The 19,635-nt window shown below is 41.7% G+C and overlaps 1 protein-coding gene and 1 long non-coding RNA gene across 2 annotated transcripts; one reads left to right on the plus strand and one right to left on the minus strand.

Moving 5' to 3' along the window:
- Nucleotides 1-133: 133 nt before the first annotated feature.
- LOC311113291 (U3 small nucleolar RNA-associated protein 6 homolog) lies at nucleotides 134-12,296 on the plus strand. The gene is made up of 19 exons (XM_084156510.1): nucleotides 134-355; nucleotides 449-533; nucleotides 2,395-2,436; nucleotides 3,500-3,592; nucleotides 3,719-3,766; nucleotides 3,863-3,926; nucleotides 4,745-4,863; nucleotides 5,050-5,127; nucleotides 5,208-5,289; nucleotides 5,424-5,505; nucleotides 5,712-5,887; nucleotides 8,092-8,171; nucleotides 8,333-8,410; nucleotides 8,561-8,740; nucleotides 10,121-10,201; nucleotides 10,580-10,689; nucleotides 10,946-11,012; nucleotides 11,292-11,364; nucleotides 11,708-12,296. The coding sequence occupies exons 1-19, from the start codon at nucleotides 264-266 to the stop codon at nucleotides 11,860-11,862; spliced, it is 1,785 nt and encodes a 594-aa protein (XP_084012636.1). The 5' UTR covers nucleotides 134-263; the 3' UTR covers nucleotides 11,863-12,296.
- A 2,466-nt stretch (nucleotides 12,297-14,762) lies between these two features.
- On the minus strand, nucleotides 14,763-17,385 carry LOC311113322. The gene is made up of 2 exons (XR_014611006.1): nucleotides 17,236-17,385; nucleotides 14,763-16,578 (listed from the first exon to the last, which is right to left on the minus strand). It is a non-coding gene; the product is annotated as an uncharacterized lncRNA (long non-coding RNA).
- Between the last annotated feature and the right edge of the window lie 2,250 nt (nucleotides 17,386-19,635).

Genomic DNA, 19,635 nt, shown 5'->3' on the forward strand with positions numbered 1-19,635 from the left:
CAGTTACACATGTTTATAATGCATGGTCTAATAATAAAAACCAATGCTAAGGTTTTCGCTTGTCAAGCCGTAATTTATTGTAAATTCACGTTTCTGCACGGACGAAGTTGAAGCACGGAACCGGAAGTACATCGTTCACAACTTCCACACGTGTGAAAGATGTGATTGGGTTAATTTAGTTCACTGTTATCTTGTTTTTACGGAATACAATAAAAACATTTATAACAGAAGTCAGTCAAAATTAAAGCACCAAGTAAGTGACGATGGCTGAGATAGTCCAACAGCGGATAGAAAATCAAATCCCAGAGTTGGAACAGTTGGAGAGAGTGGGACTGTTCAGCAAAAAAGAAATCAAGTAAGATTAAGAACACCCTTTTGCTTAGCTACCTTGCAATGGTAGCAACAATCTTTGAAGTTGTATTACATCATATTCATCTCCCAATTACAGATCCATGCTAAAAAGGGCGACAGCTTTAGAATACAAACTGCATCGATTGATCATAACCAAAGTTGACTTCATTGCATACATTCAGGTGAGTGCCAAATAAAAAAAGAACAGTGAATCAAATCAAATCAAATCAAATTTTATTGGTCACATGCGCCGAATACAACAGGTGCAGACATTACAGTGAAATGCTTACTTACAGCCCTTAACCAACAGTGCATTTATTTTAAACAAAAAAGTAAGAATAAAACAACAACAAAAAAGTGTTGAGAAAAAAAGAGCAGAAGTAAAATAAAGTGACAGTAGGGAGGCTATATATACAGTAAAATAAAGTGACAGTAGGGAGGCTATATATACAGGGGGGTACCGTTGCATAGTCAATGTGCGGGGGCACCGGCTAGTTGAGGTAGTTGAGGTAATATGTACATGTGGGTAGAGTTAAAGTGACTATGCATAAATACTTAACAGAGTAGCAGCAGCGTAAAAAGGATGGGGTGGGGGGGCAGTGCAAATAGTCCGGGTAGCCATGATTAGCTGTTCAGGAGTCTTATGGCTTGGGGGTAGAAGCTGTTGAGAAGTCTTTTGGACCTAGACTTGGCACTCCGGTACCGCTTGCCGTGCGGTAGCAGAGAGAACAGTCTATGACTAGGGTGGCTGGAGTCTTTGACAATTTTGAGGGCCTTCCTCTGACACCGCCTGGTATAGAGGTCCTGGATGGCAGGGAGCTTTGCCCCAGTGATGTACTGGGCCGTACGCACTACCCTCTGTAGTGCCTTGCGGTCAGAGGCCAAGCAGTTGCCATACCAGGCGGTGATGCAACCAGTCAGGATGCTCTCGATGGTGCAGCTGTAGAATTTTTTGAGGATCTGAGGACCCATGCCAAATCTTTTTAGTCTCCTGAGGGGGAATAGGCTTTGTCGTGCCCTCTTCACGACTGTCTTGGTGTGTTTGGACCATGATAGTTCGTTGGTGATGTGGACACCAAGGAACTTGAAGCTCTCAACCTGTTCCACTACAGCCCCGTCGATGAGAATGGGGGCGTGCTCAGTCCTCTTTTTTTTCCTGTAGTCCACAATCATCTCCTTTGTCTTGGTCACGTTGAGGGAGAGGTTGTTGTCCTGGCACCACACGGCCAGATCTCTGACCTCCTCCCTATAGGCTGTCTCATCGTTGTCGGTGATCAGGCCTACCACTGTTGTGTCGTCGGCAAACTTAATGATGGTGTTGGAGTCGTGCCTGGCCATGCAGTCATGGGTGAACAGAGAGTACAGGAGGGGACTGAGCACGCACCCCTGAGGGGCCCCCGTGTTGAGGATCAGTGTGGCAGATGTGTTGTTACCTACCCTTACCACCTGGGGGCGGCCCGTCAGGAAGTCCAGGATCCAGTTGCAGAGGGAGGTGTTTAGTCCCAGGATCCTTAGCTTAGTGATGAGCTTAGAGGGCACTATGGTGTTGAATGCTGAGCTGTAGTCAATGAATAGCATTCTCACGTAGGTGTTCCTCTTGTCCAGGTGGGAAAGGGCAGTGTGGAGTGCGATAGAGATTGCATCATCTGTGGATCTGTTGGGGCGGTATGCAAATTGGAGTGGGTCTAGGGTTTCTGGGATTATGCTGTTGATGTGAGCCATAAAGCAAGAGAATGTGTGTATGGGCAATCAAAAACAAGTATTATAAACTGTGTGGTTCGAGCCCTGAATGCTGATTGGCACGGGTATGACCAAACATTTATTTTTACTGCTGTAATTACATTGGTAACCAGTTTATAATAACAATAAAAGGCACCTCGGGGGTTTGTGATATATGGCCAATATACCACGGCTAAGGGCTGTCTCCAGGCACTCTGCGTTGCGATTAAGAACAGACGTTAGCCGTGGTATATTGGCCATACGAGGTGCCTTATTGCTTAATTATTCAATGTATTAATCTGTGTTATTTCTTTGTTATTTCAGTATGAAATCAATGTCTTAGAGCTGATAAAGAAGAGAAGATCGGTAAGTTTTGAATCTCATATGTAATAATATATGAAGGATTTGTTTCATTGGGTCATTTCATTTTGTAGGCTACACATTCGCAGCTAAAACTTGAATTGTAGTATAGGCCTACAAATAAAGAGAATAACAATTAGGTAGATTAACAAAACAATTAAAGTGACGTTGATGAAGCCAGCTTCGGAGAGTTCCCTCACAACAGAGTTTGCCAGCTCATGGCAGAGGCTAGTGTTTCTGACAACCCACTGAAATTAAGATAGATTATTTGATGATGGTGATACCTGATGATGCATTTCATTTGGCTTGCTAGCTCTGATGTTGTCCTCAGCCTCTCTGTAGCCTTCCTGTGATGCCAGGTGATGGAGTTGGCTTGATGGCCCTGATGTCATCCTTAGCTCAACCTCTCTGGATGTGCATCCACTTGGGTGATGTCTCTGCAGTTACTATAGCACAAAAAAAGCTCACCACACATCAGTCCAGAGCAGTAGTCATGCTCACTACGAACTCTTTGCCATTTCCACAATGCAGTCAGGTCTCATAAGGCAGGGGTCTATATAAGCCTAGCTGTATGCCTGTCCGACCTCAGAAACAATGTTCCACTTTTAAATTTCGATCTCTGTACAATACTAAGAACAATGCAGTGTGAAAAGGCCTATCATAGAAGCCGGTGCTGAGTTTGATGCGTCTTTTAAATACAAACGTTAGCCGGCAACTAGCAATCTAGCTAGCCTAGCCAAACATGCAGACTTGCCATCAGTCCTTCAACTCCATGGGTAAAAACAACCAGATATATCTAATCAACACTCAATGACTTATCAAAAAAAAGGATAGAAAAAATATATATTATTAAAATCATCTAAATTATGTACAAAATATACAGAGCTCTCTGTTTAGGCTGCCTTACGGCACCATGGCAACCACAGAATCCAGTAATAATAATAATATCCACTTTCAGTATCATGCTAGAGTTTACAACCAATGAATGACTACAAGTCCATTGAAGTTCTATGAAATATTGAATATCTGTATCAGGAGTTCATATTTGTTCCTCATGTTTCATTTTTAGCGCATCGGCTATCAGTTCAAAAGAGAGGAGATTGAGTTTTCCATCATCTCGAGGATCAACAACATTTTCAGAAGGGCCACAACTAAATGGAAGGTACTATACAAGCCCTATATGACATAGCTATTAGCTACGGGATGTTGAATATTTCAAACAGCGCTATGCAGAAGGCACCAAAGAAGTCAGTGGACAGACCAATAATAAGACATCCTCTTTTTGCAGGATGATGTGCAGTTGTGGCTCTCTCACATTGCTTTCTGTAAGAAATGGGTAAGTTTAAGTTATCTTGGGTTCTTAACTGATAAACGTTGAATAAATGTTGTGTTCTGGTGCTGAAACTGTACTTTTTGTTATCATCTCAAATAGAACACAAAGGGTCAACTCAGCAAGGTGTTCTCCTCCATGCTTGCCATTCATCCTGAGAAACCAGGTAGATTTCTCATTATACTATGGTGACATACCACATCAATGGCATATGTCATTGTAATGCACACTGAGTGTACAAAACATTAGGAATACATTCAGTTGCACCCCTTTCACAACAGCCTCAATTCGTCGGGGCATGTACTCTACAAGGTGTAGAAAGCGTTCCACAGGGATGCTGGCCCATGTTGACTCCAATGCTTCCCACATTTGTGTCAAGTTGGCTGGATGTCCTTTGGGTGGTGGACCGTTCTTGATACACACGGGAAACTGTTGAGCGTAGAAAAACCCAGCAGTGGTGCAGTTCTTGACACACTCAAACCAGTGCGCCTGGCACCTACTACCATACCCCATTCAAAGGCGCTTAAATCTTTTGTCTTGCCCATTCACCCTCTGAATGGCACACATACACAATCCATGTCTCAATTGTCTCCAGGCTTAAAAATCCTTCTTTAACCTGTCTCCTCCACTTCACCTCCACTGATTTTGAAGTGGATTTAACAGGTGACATCATTAAGGGATCATAGCTTTTCACCTGGCCAGTCTGTCATGGAAAGAGCAGGTGTTCCTAATGTTTTGTACACTCAGTGTATAATAATATTCAATTTAGCATACACTTTTATCCAAAGCAACTTATTCATGCATGCATACATTTTACGTATGGGTGGTCCCGGGAATCGAACCCACTACCCTGGCGTTACAAGCGCCGTGCTCTACCAACTGAGCTGCAAAGGACCACTATATACACGACATATCCTATCATTGCTCCAGTTGTTTGAGTGGAAGACAGTGCCTAGTCAGCAGAATCATTGATTGCCTCTCCAGCCCTCTGGATCATGGCTGCCAAGAGCGAGCTGGAGGACAGAAACTCTTCAGAGAGCGCCAGACACCTGTTCCTGCGTGCTCTACGCTTCCACCCGGAAAGCAAGAAGGTCTACCAGGAGGTAAGGAGTTGGATGGCATTTGATTTTCAATTAATTGAAGAATTACCACATTAGGCTTGAAGCTAAAATGCTATGGAAATCTAAGTGCTGTGGCAGCAAACACTGAATGCACACAAAGCTGAAATGTAGCAGGACCACTGTTTAAAACCCCCAGGATGTTTGATACCCATGTCTCTACCTGAACAGTACTTCCGTATGGAGCTGTTGCACGCTGAGAAACTGAGAAAGCAACAGAAGGAGCTGGAGCAGGCTGAGATAGATGTGGTGAGTACACACACACACACACACCTTTTGAGTTTCTTCTTTTTGTACTGGGTCACTGATTGTCCTCTTCCACTCTACAGGGAGAGTATGAGTTCTCCCCTGAGATCATGAGTGGCAAACTGTCCGAGGTGGTGTACAGAGATGCTACTGGGAAAATCCAAGGTGAGCTGTTTTACATTGCATTGTATTCTATGCCATTGTATTGCCTAACAGTCATCTGTATGCCTACTTTGGTTATTAAGAGAGTAGAGACAGTGTTTTGGAGATGTTAATGGATTTCTCTGTGCTGTCCACAGGAGCTGATTTCATCCTGTCTCTTTTGACCATCGCCGCCATCTTTGACTTCACTAAAGAACTACAGGACACCATTATACAAGAGTAAGGCTCATCTTTGCTTTGTTCATCAGTGTTGGCTTTTCCCTGTGACATTTAGCACAAACACTGAGTGTGATAGCTTCTATAACGTGCCTGGTATTCCATAAAACAAACAGCGTCATCTAAAACAATTTTTGGTTACTGATCTCTGTATTCATTATTCAACAAGACACAACACACACTGACCATGCTGAATGTCCTGTCCCCAGCCTGCAGAGCAAGTACACAGACGACTCAGTGACGTGGGACTTCATGGCCAAGCGGGAGCTGGAGGCGACGGTGGGGGAGGAGCTTCAGTCAGCCAAGGGGCGGGCCTCTGACATCGCCAGGAGAGAGGAGCGCTGCTGCCAGGTCTACGAGGAGGGCCTCAACAGCCTCAACACAGGTACGTACACACAACAAACAGAAATGCACACATCAACACAGGTTAGACAAAAACACAACACATTACAAACACACAGGTAAGACGCCACACAAAACTTAACATAGGTAGACACAACACAATGCAAATAAAGACCTCGACACGTGTAAACGCGATACAACTCAACACAAGTGACGAGTTGGATGAAGTGTAATGGAGGAGGTTCGGGGACTACGCTCACGTGATGGGTAACCTTGCCTGAGACCTGAAAAGTTGCATTTGCATCCCAAACCTAGGCTTGGCAGGCTAATAGTGTCGTCTGGGTTCCAGGAGACACTGCTTTGATTCATGTTGGTCACAAACAACTAGGGATGGGCATTTAGACTTTTTTTTTTTTACTGTTCGAGTACTCACATTCGTTTTTTTCTAGTACTCAAGTATTTAAATAAATATATATATTTTTAGAACACTGGAAAGGTTTTTTTTGTGCCATTTATTTATATACCAACAGTGCATTTTGAATTCGTTGAAACCGTAATATCAACTGGTTATATTATATCGTGGAACACAATGTTAAAAAAGGTAGTTACGTCAGCAGTGGCGCTTGCTTGTAGAAGCCTTCTGTTAGCAATCAAAAGGACTACATAAAGGTAGGTTAAGTAATTAAATATGAACTGAAATCAAATTGCCCCATTTATATATTCAGTCAACAAAAAACAAGCCATTTGAGAATCATTCATTGAAACAGTAATTAGCTGTTTTAACTGCTCAGTTCTGGCGGGGTCACAGCGGCGCTTTTCAGTGGCAAAAGATGTGATGCGAGATTGCTGCTACTTGTCCCCCTCCGATATCGTTTCTTTGCGCTTGATAAGCATATGATTTATCATGGAGCTAGTTGTGCTATGATAGGAGAGCTTGATATTGCTTAGTTTGCATTGCAAACCATGCTGATAGTGCTCATTTCACGCTATGTGCCTGAAACATCAAAATCAACAAAACATATTTCATTAAACTGCTGACAGCTCCTCTCTCTGCGTGCTGGAGAAAGGAATGAAGGAGAGGAGGAACTGGAAACACATGGTGGTGAGATATTCTGTAGCTAAAGGCCATGTGTCAGCCTATTAATTTTATTCGGCTATTCAAAATCTAATGTAAATTCACTATAATTGTAGGTTCACTACTCTGTAAGCCGCCCTGCACAATCAATGAACCAACACATCGCCTAGGCCAGTGTTTCCCAACCCTGGTCCTCCAGTACCCCCAACAGTACACATTTGTATTTTAACCCTGGACAAGCACACCTGATTCAACTTATCAGCTAATCATGAAGCCCTCAATGAGTTGAATGAGGTGTATTTGTCCAGGGCTACAACGAAAATGTGTACTGTTGGGGTTACACGAGGACCAGGGTTGGGAAACACTGGCCTAGGCCTATAGGTTCTCTCCCAGACTGATGGGTATAAAGTTTGGAGCGTAGCATAAAGTAACCAGTCCATCCAATATGCATAATAATACAGTCCACACTCAAAAGGTGATTACTAGAGTTTGGAGCCTACACCAAATGATGTACCAAATAAATCTTTATATTTTTTATTATATATATAATTTGTTTTTCTGCTGTGCTTAATATGCAGTAGGCTATGTATTGTATAACTGCACAATCATTTTAATTCAGGCTTTTTTTCAGGCTTGGGCTCATATATAGGCCTATAACTGTAAGTCGCTCTGGATAAGAGCGTCTGCTAAATGACTAAAATGTAAATGTGAAATGTAATGTGTATGCATAAGCTCTAATATGCGTATAGTGTTCTACAAGCGACATCTTAAATGCTTTGAATTAATCATCACCTTAAAATGCTGACCCTTTATATGTTTGGCTTTGAAACAAGATCCACAACGACCATGTTTTCCACTCAGTTTTAATCTGTTGTTGAACTTCTTTCTTGAAATTGATCGATCATAGTGGGGTCAAACAATGTAGCCTTCATTTGCATTCATGTCAGAGTGATTAGAGGGACAATAGAGCGCTTAGTACCAGGCCATTAGCGACCTGACATCGTTAGCGAGTTGGGTACTACCAACACATCGATGCCTTTCATGTACAGAGAGCATAGGAGGAGATTACCATGACTGAACGTTCATGTGGAATTTGACTGCCGTCATGACTCATGACTGCCAGTCACCGCAACAGCCCTAGTGATGACTGGTCTCTCTTTGCTGTGTTCCAGAGGCCATGTGGGCGTGCTACGTGTCCTTCTGCCTGGAGAGGTTCAAGAGGAAAACCAATGTCCAGGAGCTGAAGGAGAAGGTCAACATTTCAAGCCATGACTAATTGCTGATGAGCACTTTTTAGTGAAGAATATTGATAGGTTATTGATGATCTAATGTTAATATGACTAGTATATTAGTGAAATGAGTGTAGGGTTCTATAAGACTGAAATCTGACCTGTGTGTGTTGGCATCCCTCAGAGGCAGGAGAGGCTGCTGGCAGTGCTTCAGCGTGCCCACGACTCCTCACTGCTGAAGGAGGACTTCTACAAGAACTGGGTAAGAAGATTTCTTATGACGAGAGTAAATCTAGGACAGTAATTGTATCAACATAGGCTATCTAATGTACAAACATACAGCATAGCAACCAATAGGATACAACATGTAACAGTTTCCTGTGGCTGTGTGTCCCTCCATCCGTCTGTTCAGCTGCAGGTCTTACTCTCATCAGGAGACTCGGAGCAGACTGCTGCGATTGCCATGGCAGCCACCCAGCGCTACAGACAATCTGTGGACGTGTGGTGCCTGGCCCTGCAGACGATGGTGCATCTGGGGAGTGGCGCCACGGGCAAGCTATTCCAGGATGCCCTAACACACGTGAATCCCAAGGTACACACACACACACAGTCATTAAGTGCTGCTGTGAAAGTGGGGCAGCTCCAACTCTGTCCCAGATACTTTCCTACAGCATATTAACTTACTCAAATGACTGCTATTCCCTGCTAAAAACCAGTTCCAATATGACTGGATGGGCTCAATTCAATCAAACCCACAGTGCAGTATTTACGTGGTAGTTCCAAATGACATGACATAATTGCTTCAGGTACTGTTAAATCCTATTACTAATACCAGGTAGACTTTCCTCACAGAAATTCTTCAGGTACTGCAAAAACCTATTACTAATACCAGGTAGACTTTCCTCACATGTAAATTCTTCTAGTTTTCAGAATAAGACTCCTGCACGGGCAGTATTATTTACAAAGACACTGCATTAACATTGCTATTGTGGGCTCAATTGAATCCAGCCCACAGTCAGAGGTTTTTCCAACGCTTCGCCGTGTCGTGTTTGGAGGTCAGCGCGCAGAGCTTTGTACCCACTGGGCAAAAACTGGTTGAATCAACGTTGTTTCCACTTCATTTCAACAAAAATATTCTATGTGATGACGTTGAATCAACATGGAACACTGGTTGGATTTGAAAAAAGTAATCAATGTGAGGGAATTTTGCAATTTTTTTCACCCAACTTTTAACCTAAATCCATTTTGTTGATTTCACGTTAGTAGACGCTGAACTGACGTCTGTGCCCAGTGGGTAGTATGTAGTAGAGCTGGGATGATAAACCAATTATCGACACTGACCATACCGATCACTTATCGTAGGCATTTTGCTGATATCGTTACGATAAGTAGCCTATACTAGAGAAATGTGAAGTTTGAAATGAAATAAGTTTGCTAATATGGGTGATTGTTTAGGGGACAACTGATGGCTACAACCATCAAACTAGTAGTAGTAGTATAAAGGATCATTAATAAGACTGTGGTGCACATTGTTGTAAACATATCGTTCTATTCATTATCGCATCAATTCAGGTAGTTTATCGCGAAATAGATTTTATAGCTAGTCATTCATTGTTATGATGGGTGTTGCGCAATGTAAGGGGCGGCTCACGAGAAGGGTCTGACTGTGTGAGGGGGGAGTATGTTCACCCTCCACTTCGTTTTGTAATTATGTAGTCACAAAGACATTGTTGATCCGGGGTGTGAGTTGCGAAATAATATGGGCCCAATGGGATTGTCTCTGGAATGTAAAAAACATTCTGACTAAGATTTATGGGAAAAGGAGTATCTTACAAAAATGTTTGGAGCATCGGAGTGTGCAGGCCGTACTTACTGGTAACACTTTTTCCAGCCCAGCAACCCATGAAAATATTTTATATGTAAAAGGAGCATCTTACCTGATGTTAACCACCCTGTTCTTGTCTGTTGACAGTTGAGTTTGCCCCTGTGGCAGCTGCAGGTGGAGTGGAGCATGACATCACAGAGCCCAGAGGAAACTGAGGCCCTGTTTCAGGTACAGAACCAAACCCAACCTCTCAAATTACATTAGTCTGTTATGACATTTCAATACAATGCCAGTTTACATTTGTCATAATTCGAATCTCCGTCCAGACAGTGCTTTGACGAAGCTTTTTCTGGTTCTATGTCATTCTTGGCCTCCATTGTGTCATAGTGCAAAAGCAGTAGTGCCTCATAGGCTGTGTTTACACAGGCAGCTTAATTCTGATCTTTTGACCAATGACATCAGATCTTTTCACATCAGATCTTTTTCAGAACTGATCTGATTGGTCAAAACACCAGTTTGTGTAAACGCAGCCATATTTGCTTACATACAATGTTGCCTGGTTGGATGAGAATTAGTTGTAACAGTTTGTTTTTCCTCTGCTCTCAGAGAGGTCTGCTGTCTGTGGTGCCTGCCGTTTCCATGGAGATAAAGGAAAAGTACATTGACTGGTCCTACAGGGCCGGAGGCTACAAGAAAGCCAGGAAGACCTTCACAAGGTACTGAATATTAATAATAATATTATATTATTCATTTTTCTCACCAGTTCTGTATTGAAGGCCAAATCATTACAATGGTGATTCTAATTCACAGTACTTATTTTGTACAACGTATCCTCGTTTTAGATTTGTAAGTCGCTCTGGATAAGAGTGTCTGCTAAATGATGTAAATGTAGATGACTTATTACTATGCATTTACTAAGTTAAGCATTTTGACAATTTTTTAAATGTAATTTTACCTTCTCTTATTTTCCAGTTTGCATGAGAGCCGGCCCTTCTCCAAGGCCTTTTTCACCAGAATGATCCAGATTGAGAAAGATCAAGTAAGTGTGTCAAGTCACAATGTATGAGGAAACAAGAACCCAAGTCCATGCTCAGACAAATGCATGTGGCAACCAACCAAGTCTCAAACTAGCCTGTTGTTCCAATATCAACACATGTTGTTGTGGCTTCATGTAGAACATGTTGTATCAAGGGTTTAACTATTCACACTGTTAGGATTTTGTAAGCCTGTTCCCAGATCTGTTTGTGTTGCATAGACAACTCTTATGGTCGTTAACAAGGCTGGTGTACTAACTGGAATGATGTGACTGTTCTTTTAGGAGACTCCCAAGATGAGCAACCTGAGGGACTTCTATGAGAGAGCCCTGAGGGAATTCGGCTCCACAGATGATGGTGAGATTCTGAAAACACATTCAAAGCAGCCCATTTAAAATAAGTCCCACAGGGATTCTTTCATGTCAGTTGTTACACTAACAACTAAAAGACTTCCAATAGGCCAGTAGAAGAATGAACAAGATATACATGGTCGGAACTACAGGGTTTGCAGGCTTTTATTAGAGCCCAACATTAACACAACTGATTCAACAGGAACTTTTATTAACTGATTGAGGTGTTTTAGTATGGCAGGAATATAAACCTTTACATCCTGTAGTTTTCTGGGACCAGAGATGCTGAACCTGGTCAAATTAAGTTGAGATGGTCACTCAGGACTGTCTGTATGGCTTTTTCCCTCCAGATCTGTGGCTGGAGTACATCAGAGAGGAGCTGGGGGCAAGCGGCCAGCCAGAAAACTGTGGGAAGATCCACTGGAGAGCCATGAAGCTGCTGGAGGGGGAGAGTGTGGAGAGATTCACTGCCCAGTACACCCTGCTGCAGACTGGACACATCTAGAACACACCTGACCCCCCTCTGTCCAAGAAGTGGACTGTTCCAACAGTGTTGTGGGAAACAGCTTACTGTGCAACTGAAGTTCAGATGAGTAGGTAGAGTTTCCTCCTAACCACTGATACAGGGTCAGAACTATTTGATCATCCTAATGGTTAAGGTTAGGATTGGGGATAGGGTAATCTGATCCTAGATCTGTGGTTAAGGGCAACTAATACCTAGAGACGGTAATAACAAGCTGTTCTGTTTATATGGAGAGTTAAATTTGTACTTTACATTTCCTTGCATTTAGTATACAACGTGGTGTTTCATGCAAGTTTACAACTTCCATTTTTGAAGAGTTATGTTAATGTAACATCAGTAAGGATTTAATATTTTATGTATTTACAAACATTAACTTTGTCGCTGTAAACTTTAAATAAAACCATCCCAACATAGTCTCCTATTTCTATTGTGTTCTGTCTGTAGGTCAATATCACACTTTGTAGCACATGGGATTATCGTTTCAATAACCAGTGCATCACATGACTACTTACATACATGTGAGTATTATGACCCTGTCCCTGAACGACCCCTGACTTGCTTCCTCAGACTGGAGCCTAGGGATGGCAGTAGGTCCACTGACCAACCAGTGCTTTGTAAAACATTTTCTTGATTACAGAGTTAACAGATTCAGCTCTATACAATACATTTATCTGCAGTCAGAACATTGCACTCTCCTGATCCTTATAGTACCAGTCAAAAGTTTGGACACTTACTCATTCAAGGTTTTTTCTTTATCTTTACTATTTTTTACATTGTAGAATAATAGTGAAGACATCAAAACTATGAAATAACACATATGGAATCATGTAGTAACCCAAAAATTGTTAAACAAATCAAAATATATTTTAGATTCTTCAAAGTAGCCACCCTTTGCCTTGATGACAGCTTTGCACACTCTTGGCATTCTCTCAACCAGCTTCATGAGGAATGCTTTTCCAACAGTCTTGAAGGAGTTCCCACATATGCTGAGCACTTGTTGGCTGCTTTTCCTTCACTCTGCGGTCCAACTCATCCCAAACCATCTCAATTGGGTTGAGGTCGGGTGATCTGATGCAGCACTCCATCACTCTCCATGGTCAAATAGCCCTTACACAGCCTGGAGGTGTGTTGGGTCATTGTCCTGTTGAAAAACAAATGATAGTCCCACTAAGCCCAAACCAGTTGGGATGGCGTATCGCTGCAGAATGGACAGATTTCCACAGGTCTAATGTCCATAGCTTGTGTTTCTTGGCCCAAGCAAGTCTCTTCTTCTTATTGGTGTCCATTAGTAGTGGTTTCTTTGAAAACATTTGACCATGAAGGCCTGATTCACGGTCTCCTCTGAACAGTTGATGTTGAGATGTGTCTGTTACTTGAACTCTGTGAAGCATTTATTTGGGCTGCAATCTGAGGTGCAGTTAATTCTTATGAACTTATCCTCAGCAGCAGAGGTAACTCTGGGTCTTCCTTTCCTGTGGCGGTCCTCATGAGAGCCAGTTTCATCATAGCGCTTGATGGTTTTTGCGACTGCACTTGAAAACTCACGATTGACTGACCTTCATGTCTTAAAGTAATGATGGACTGTCGTTTCTCTTCGCTTATTTGAGCTGTTCTTGCCATAATATGGACTTGGTCTTTTACCAAATAGGACTATCTTCTGTATACCACCCCTACCTTGACACAACACAACTGATTGGCTCAAACTAATTAAGAAGGAAATAAATTCCACAAATTAACTTTTAACAAGGCACACCTGTTCATTGAAATGCATTCCAGGTGATTACCTCATGAAGCTGGTTGAGAGAATGCCAAGAGTGTGCAAAGCTGTCATCAAGGCAAAGGGTGGCTATTTGAAGAATCTCAAATAGTCAAAACTGTTCGCTGCTCTGGCACCCCAATGGTGGAACAAGCTCCCTCACGACGCCAGGACAGCGGAGTCACTCACCACCTTCCGGAGACATTTGAAACCCCACCTCTTTAAGGAACACCTGGGATAGGATAAAGTAATCCTTCTACCCCCCCCCCAAAAAAAAATAATAATAAATAAATAAATAAATAATAATTGTAAAGTGGTTATCCCACTGGCTATAGGGTGAATGCACCAATTTGTAAGTCGCTCTGGATAAGAGCGTCTGCTAAATGACGTAAATGTGCCCTTGAGCAAGGCACTTAACCCTAATTGCTCCTGTAAGTCGCTCTGGATAAGAGCGTCTGCTAAATGACTAAAATGTAAATGTAAATGTAAAATGTAAATATAAAATATATTTTGATTTGTTTAACACTTATTTGGTTACTACATGATTCCATATGTGTTATTTAATAGTTTTGATGTTTTCACTATTATTCTACAATGTAGAAAATCGTAAAAATAAAGAAAAACCCTTGAATGAGTAGGTGTGTCCAAACTTTTGACTGGTATTGTACATTCACAAGTGATTAAATGTTTTGTTGCCATGGAGGCCGTTTGTCACCAGTAAGTCACATTTGATTTACCTGAAACATTTCACTGAGGCCCATTTTGGCAATCTGAACAAGATGATAGGGCAAACATTGTGCATTCATCATATATTGTAGCAAATGTACAATTTAAATGGATTATATAACATTGCACTTTTATAAAAAACGGCCATAAATATGTTATTAAGTCCAACAATGTGTTTAATACCTTTTTAATGATAAGAGCTAGCATTACTGAAACTGAAGTATTTATAACCAATGTGCCAAAATACCAAAACATTCAGGTTGATTCACATTTTACAGTTAAGGATGCTTCTAAATACTCTTTCCAGTGACGTAACCGTCACAGCTGTAGCCATGTTCAACTAACGCCATGAAATGCCCCTACAAAGTCTTGCATTACAAGATTATCTACAATTATTTAAAGTAATCAAATAAACATGCTTTAAAGTTGTTTTATCAAAGAACATGTACTGTACTAAATGGCATTCATGATGACCAGTTTATTGACCTTTGAATGTTTCACAGAAACTCTCCTTCTCTTACAGAGGAATTCATAGGAGAACCTTAAGGCCAGTTTTCTACATCCAACAAATAAGGCTTCTTGAGAATACATTCAGTCCGTCCCATGATATTCCACTCTCCCTCACTGGGTGATATAATAGTTAACCTCTGAGTGAATGCTTTCATCTTCATGACCAAGACTTCCAATTATAGACCAGTATAGACTGTTGGACTGGCACCTAGTACAATCATGGTTTTGAAGAGGGAATCCCCAGTTTACAGCTTTCCAATGCATCATACAGGGGGGTATAAGCAATTAGTGCCAACATGAAAACCGAACTAACTAATGTTGTTATTCCATCTGGGGAGTGAAACCACTTGAGGCATATTAAGGCAGGCAAACCATTGAGGTGCAGTCTAATGATAGTTAGCATCCCTTTAGTGCGTTATTAGATTACAGACTGCAGGTTGAGGTGTCGCTGTGGTTTTAGCATCCCCATGTCCAGAGATGGGCAGTATTTCTCTTGCATGTATTTGAAATTCATATTTCAATTACTTTTGAGTAATTTGTATTTCACCGGCCTGAACTACAATCCAATGTAGTTTGTAACAAGATACTTTCGAGACCTGTAATTTGTATTTTCAAATTTCAAAATACTTTTCTATACCATTTCTATTTTATAGCAGTTCAACATTTTGTGGCCCCCTTTCACCCTGCACTGGTATCAGAAGTCATGGCACTATGGTGTGATAAGAGTGTCTGCTAAATGAACAACATGTAAATGTAAAAATGTACGCTTGCAAAGCATGCTGGGTATTATTCTAATGAGCTCCTCCCACAAAACAAGGCCAATAATAATACCCAGTGTGCTTTGCGATTGTTCATTTCTACATTTAGGTAATCTAGCAGACATTTATCCACAGTGACTTTTTTTGTTACCGTTGCTAAGAATGTTGTTGTAGTGGAGGCGTGTACTTGCAAATTTATTTTGTATAAATAAATAAAAACATTCTAAATACAATACTTTGCAAAAGTATTTTGTATTTTAGTTTGATACATTGGTCTTTAGAGTATCTTGTATTTGTAACAAGATTCATTTTCATGCATCTTTTGCCCATCTCTGCCCATGTCTTCCTCTTCCATAGGTGCAAAGTGAGTGAAACCGTTGACTCACTGAGACACACTAAGTGTCCGGCAACACCTCTGCAGTAGAATGGTAGAATTGCCAGTCGATCTAAAGGCCAAATAGCCAAAAACATTGCAAGTAGACAACATCTCTTATTAATCAAGTCCTGCTCCATCTCATCCAATAAGGCCGATAGGCCTCTCCAGGGCTCTGGATGACTTTCCAGCCCCACACTCTCAATGCTTCTGATCACTATGGTAATCCAGTGTTGTCCTCACAACTTGCCTCCTGGGCACTGATCGGCTTCTCCTTCCTCACTCCCCCTCAGTGCTTCCTCAGCAGTATGTAGGTGAAGAGCACCACCACTCCAGCGGTCAGCGCGGCGATGACACACTGGTGAATGGTGATGACAGTCTCCAGCGTGTGGATGCGCTCCTCCATGGCGCATGTGTGGATGTAGTCATAGACGGAGGCGCCGATGCTCCACATCGCCCACACGGCATCCACCAGTGCCTTCATGGTGGGGGAGACCATTGGGGGACCACAGGGCGCCGCTGGAGCTGGACCCCAGCCTCATCTGCCGCTCACGGGCCCCACTACACGGCCCTCACTGCGGGGGAAGGAGAGATAGGTACACACAGGGCACAATATGGTGACCTCTGACCCCTTAAATGGAGGTCATATGGCTAGTTGAAGAGGGGAAACTGAGTTTAGTAGCACAATCAATATGATATTCATTCATCATCCACAACATGTTATGATTGCTGTTTTCTTTTTAGAATAGGTATCATTCTCATCTTTATCAGAATGTCCAGCTGTTATGTTGCCTCCTAGACTAACACCAGCTGACTGTCTGACATCAGCGCGCAGAGATAGCCTGTTGGACCCTCATGACAATCTTCGTCTTAGTAAATAAGGAACTTTGGCGATGGAATAAAACGATGAATGTGAAACTCATTTGATTAGTGATGAGTTCCCCACGAGAAAACCATTCGAAACTGGTACCGATTTGAATAGCATTTGTGCGCAAATCGAGGCACCATATTCATAAGCTTCTATGGCCTTGTAACCAATGGCATTGAGCAAATATTTAACAGGAAAGGACAAAGGAGGGAGATAAAATAATATTGATTGCGATAATTTACTTGGCCAAAACAAGAGCTTTTTTTAAAACAGCTTAATCAACATCATCCTTCGGTCGAAACTCGAGCCAAAGTTCGCCAGCGCGACATCATTCGACTATTAAGCACAAACGAATAATACTCACCGAGGGATTGGCAATGTTATGCAAATCGTTGTTGGAATAAGGATGAACATCCGTAGCTGTGGTTTATAAAAATCATAATACAGTTTAGAATAAGTCGGTGGCGCTGTCTTGGTGTTGCGACTGTGACATTGCTCCTGCACAAAGTGCGTCATTACGCACAGAAAGTAGAGCGTGCTCTATAGCCCTTTTCATTCTTGCTGCTACAATAATGCCCAATTTATTGCCACGAGGAGTCGCACCACACCACCAAAAGAAAAAGGAGCGCAAGGGAAATTATGGGCCAATATAATAATCATATAAAATCATAATATTGGCTCCTGCCATGCTTACATTAAATCTAAAATGTTTCTTAATAACGGACACCAGGGATATTACTCTATAATATGCCAATTTGACGACATTATTATGTGGGCAAAATAAATGTATAATTCGTATAAGAGAGAAACCACAGGAATGTGTCCACTTTTCTTTCATTGTGTTGTCAATAGTTTGCCGATTTCTATGAATGTCTATTCCATCAATAAGTAGCCTATAACAATATCAGTACAATTGCTGCGCCCAACCTTGGCAATGGAAACCTATAACTTGGAGACGAGTCGAAGTGACGCGCTCAAAATAACCAGGTTACCACTTAGCAGAAGTCAATTTTGGGGAGGTCCCAGCACGAGGACGCAACACCATATATCAAAACCTTCCAGCTCTTGGCGATGTCGTGGTCATATAGCCTACAACAGGGCAATAACATCAGCAAGTCCGTTTCCAGAGAATGGATATTTTGAGGACAGTCGGCGGTGCGTGAGCACCGGGGTCTCTCAGACTGGAAAACATCGCATTTATCCATAGAAAAAAAAGCTTTGGGGAATCACTGGCACCGTGGCACGAGGGCTACACTGTTGCGTAGTTCTTGTTTTGGAGAAAACAACATTTCAAGTTATTTTGAAAGGAAATGGTGCAATTCGTCCCAAAGGATATTATTTCTAAATTTGGGGATTGTGCAATACCAGCGCAACTGATCAAAAATAGGGGCGGTGGTGGCGAACTTCAACTTCGCACGCATCTCCAATCTCTCCCATACACTCCTCATCAAGCGAGGGTTTTGCGCGAAGTCATCTTGCTGTCCAACGGATGCGGACGAGAGACATCACGGATCCTACCGCGTTGCGCGTTTATGCTCAACATGTTTGTGACATTGGAGAATATCAGGTAAAGACAACGTTAGCTCAGTCAAACAGTGAATATGAATATCCTATTATGGTTCTGTAGATTTCTTTGAATTTATTGTTGCGCCTTCTTGTCTGGATAGGAAGTAGTCGACAATATTGGGACAATTAATTTGTGCCAACTGCGTTTTTGAATAGGATATACTGAATGAATGCTAAAATACCAGGATTTAGCCTATTTTGTTCATCATTATGCATCATAATACACTTTTACAAATCAAGGACAAGCCACAATTAATTCCTCACACAATTATAGAGTGCTCTGAAATCAGTGTGTGCCAGAGGCTGGGTCTTTGCGGGCAAGGTGAGTCCTCATTCATTCAACTGGCCTACAAAGTCCCAGTTTCTGGCTCATGTGACCAACACGTTCAGAATATATTGCAAGTGGACTGACAAAATATAGGTTCTGTACTTGTGAACTATTTCGCACTAATGCAATTTGGGGAGACGACATGCACTGCACACTGCCCTGAACATGGGCAACCAAACCAATTGTAACTTTTGCGCAAAACGCACAGGCCTAGTTTAAGGGCCTCACAGGGATTGATATTAAAATATCAATTATAACACACAATTAATATATAGCCTATATTGTTCCTTATTCTAGAAGTGAGGGGGTCAAATTGAGCTTTTTTATTCATTGTTGTAATAAGATTGTCCTACAAATGATGACAAGTCAGCAGCAAAACTATTTAATACCCTATTACAACACTGATCTATAACTGCTTTTAGATTATATCCTATCAAGTCCATATGTTTTATAAATGTGAAATGTGGGCTTAAATCTCTATGACAGGCCTAAATGTGCTCATCTCAACATGTATCAGACCTACATCTTGGAAATAGTATTTGAATGGCCCATAAAATACGTACTCATGCAAAGATGCAATAACTTTTATGATATCTCTTAACAGTCTACTTGACCATACTTTCATGTCTAAGATAAAAGTTGAAAGCAACTGAGGGGGAGAAAAGTCCATCTTCTAATATGCTTAAAGTGTGTTGAAGTCATAAAGGTAGCATTGAAGTCAGTTACCAAATTAGTCTCAGACATATTTTCGCTAGCCGAATGTCATAGCCTACATACCCCAGTAATGTATTTAGCATCTATACCCTAAATGCTTTATGTAATTAATATTAGGCATGCTGATGGTGACATCTACATGCTGAAATGACACAT

Source organism: Coregonus lavaretus, assembly GCF_964263955.1.
Source record: "Coregonus lavaretus genome assembly, chromosome: 40".
Taxonomy (NCBI): Eukaryota; Metazoa; Chordata; class Actinopteri; order Salmoniformes; family Salmonidae; genus Coregonus; species Coregonus lavaretus.

What these genes read in the sequence shown, in the direction of transcription:
- LOC311113291 (XM_084156510.1), top strand. Translation starts at nt 264, where the DNA reads ATGGCTGAGATAGTCCAACAGCGGATAGAAAATCAAATCCCAGAGTTG. An exon ending in GCAAGAAGGTCTACCAGGAG is followed by an intron (nt 4,864 to 5,049) that starts GTAAGGAGTTGG and finishes CTACCTGAACAG; the next exon opens with TACTTCCGTATGGAGCTGTT. An exon ending in ATTCGGCTCCACAGATGATG is followed by an intron (nt 11,365 to 11,707) that starts GTGAGATTCTGA and finishes TTTTCCCTCCAG; the next exon opens with ATCTGTGGCTGGAGTACATC.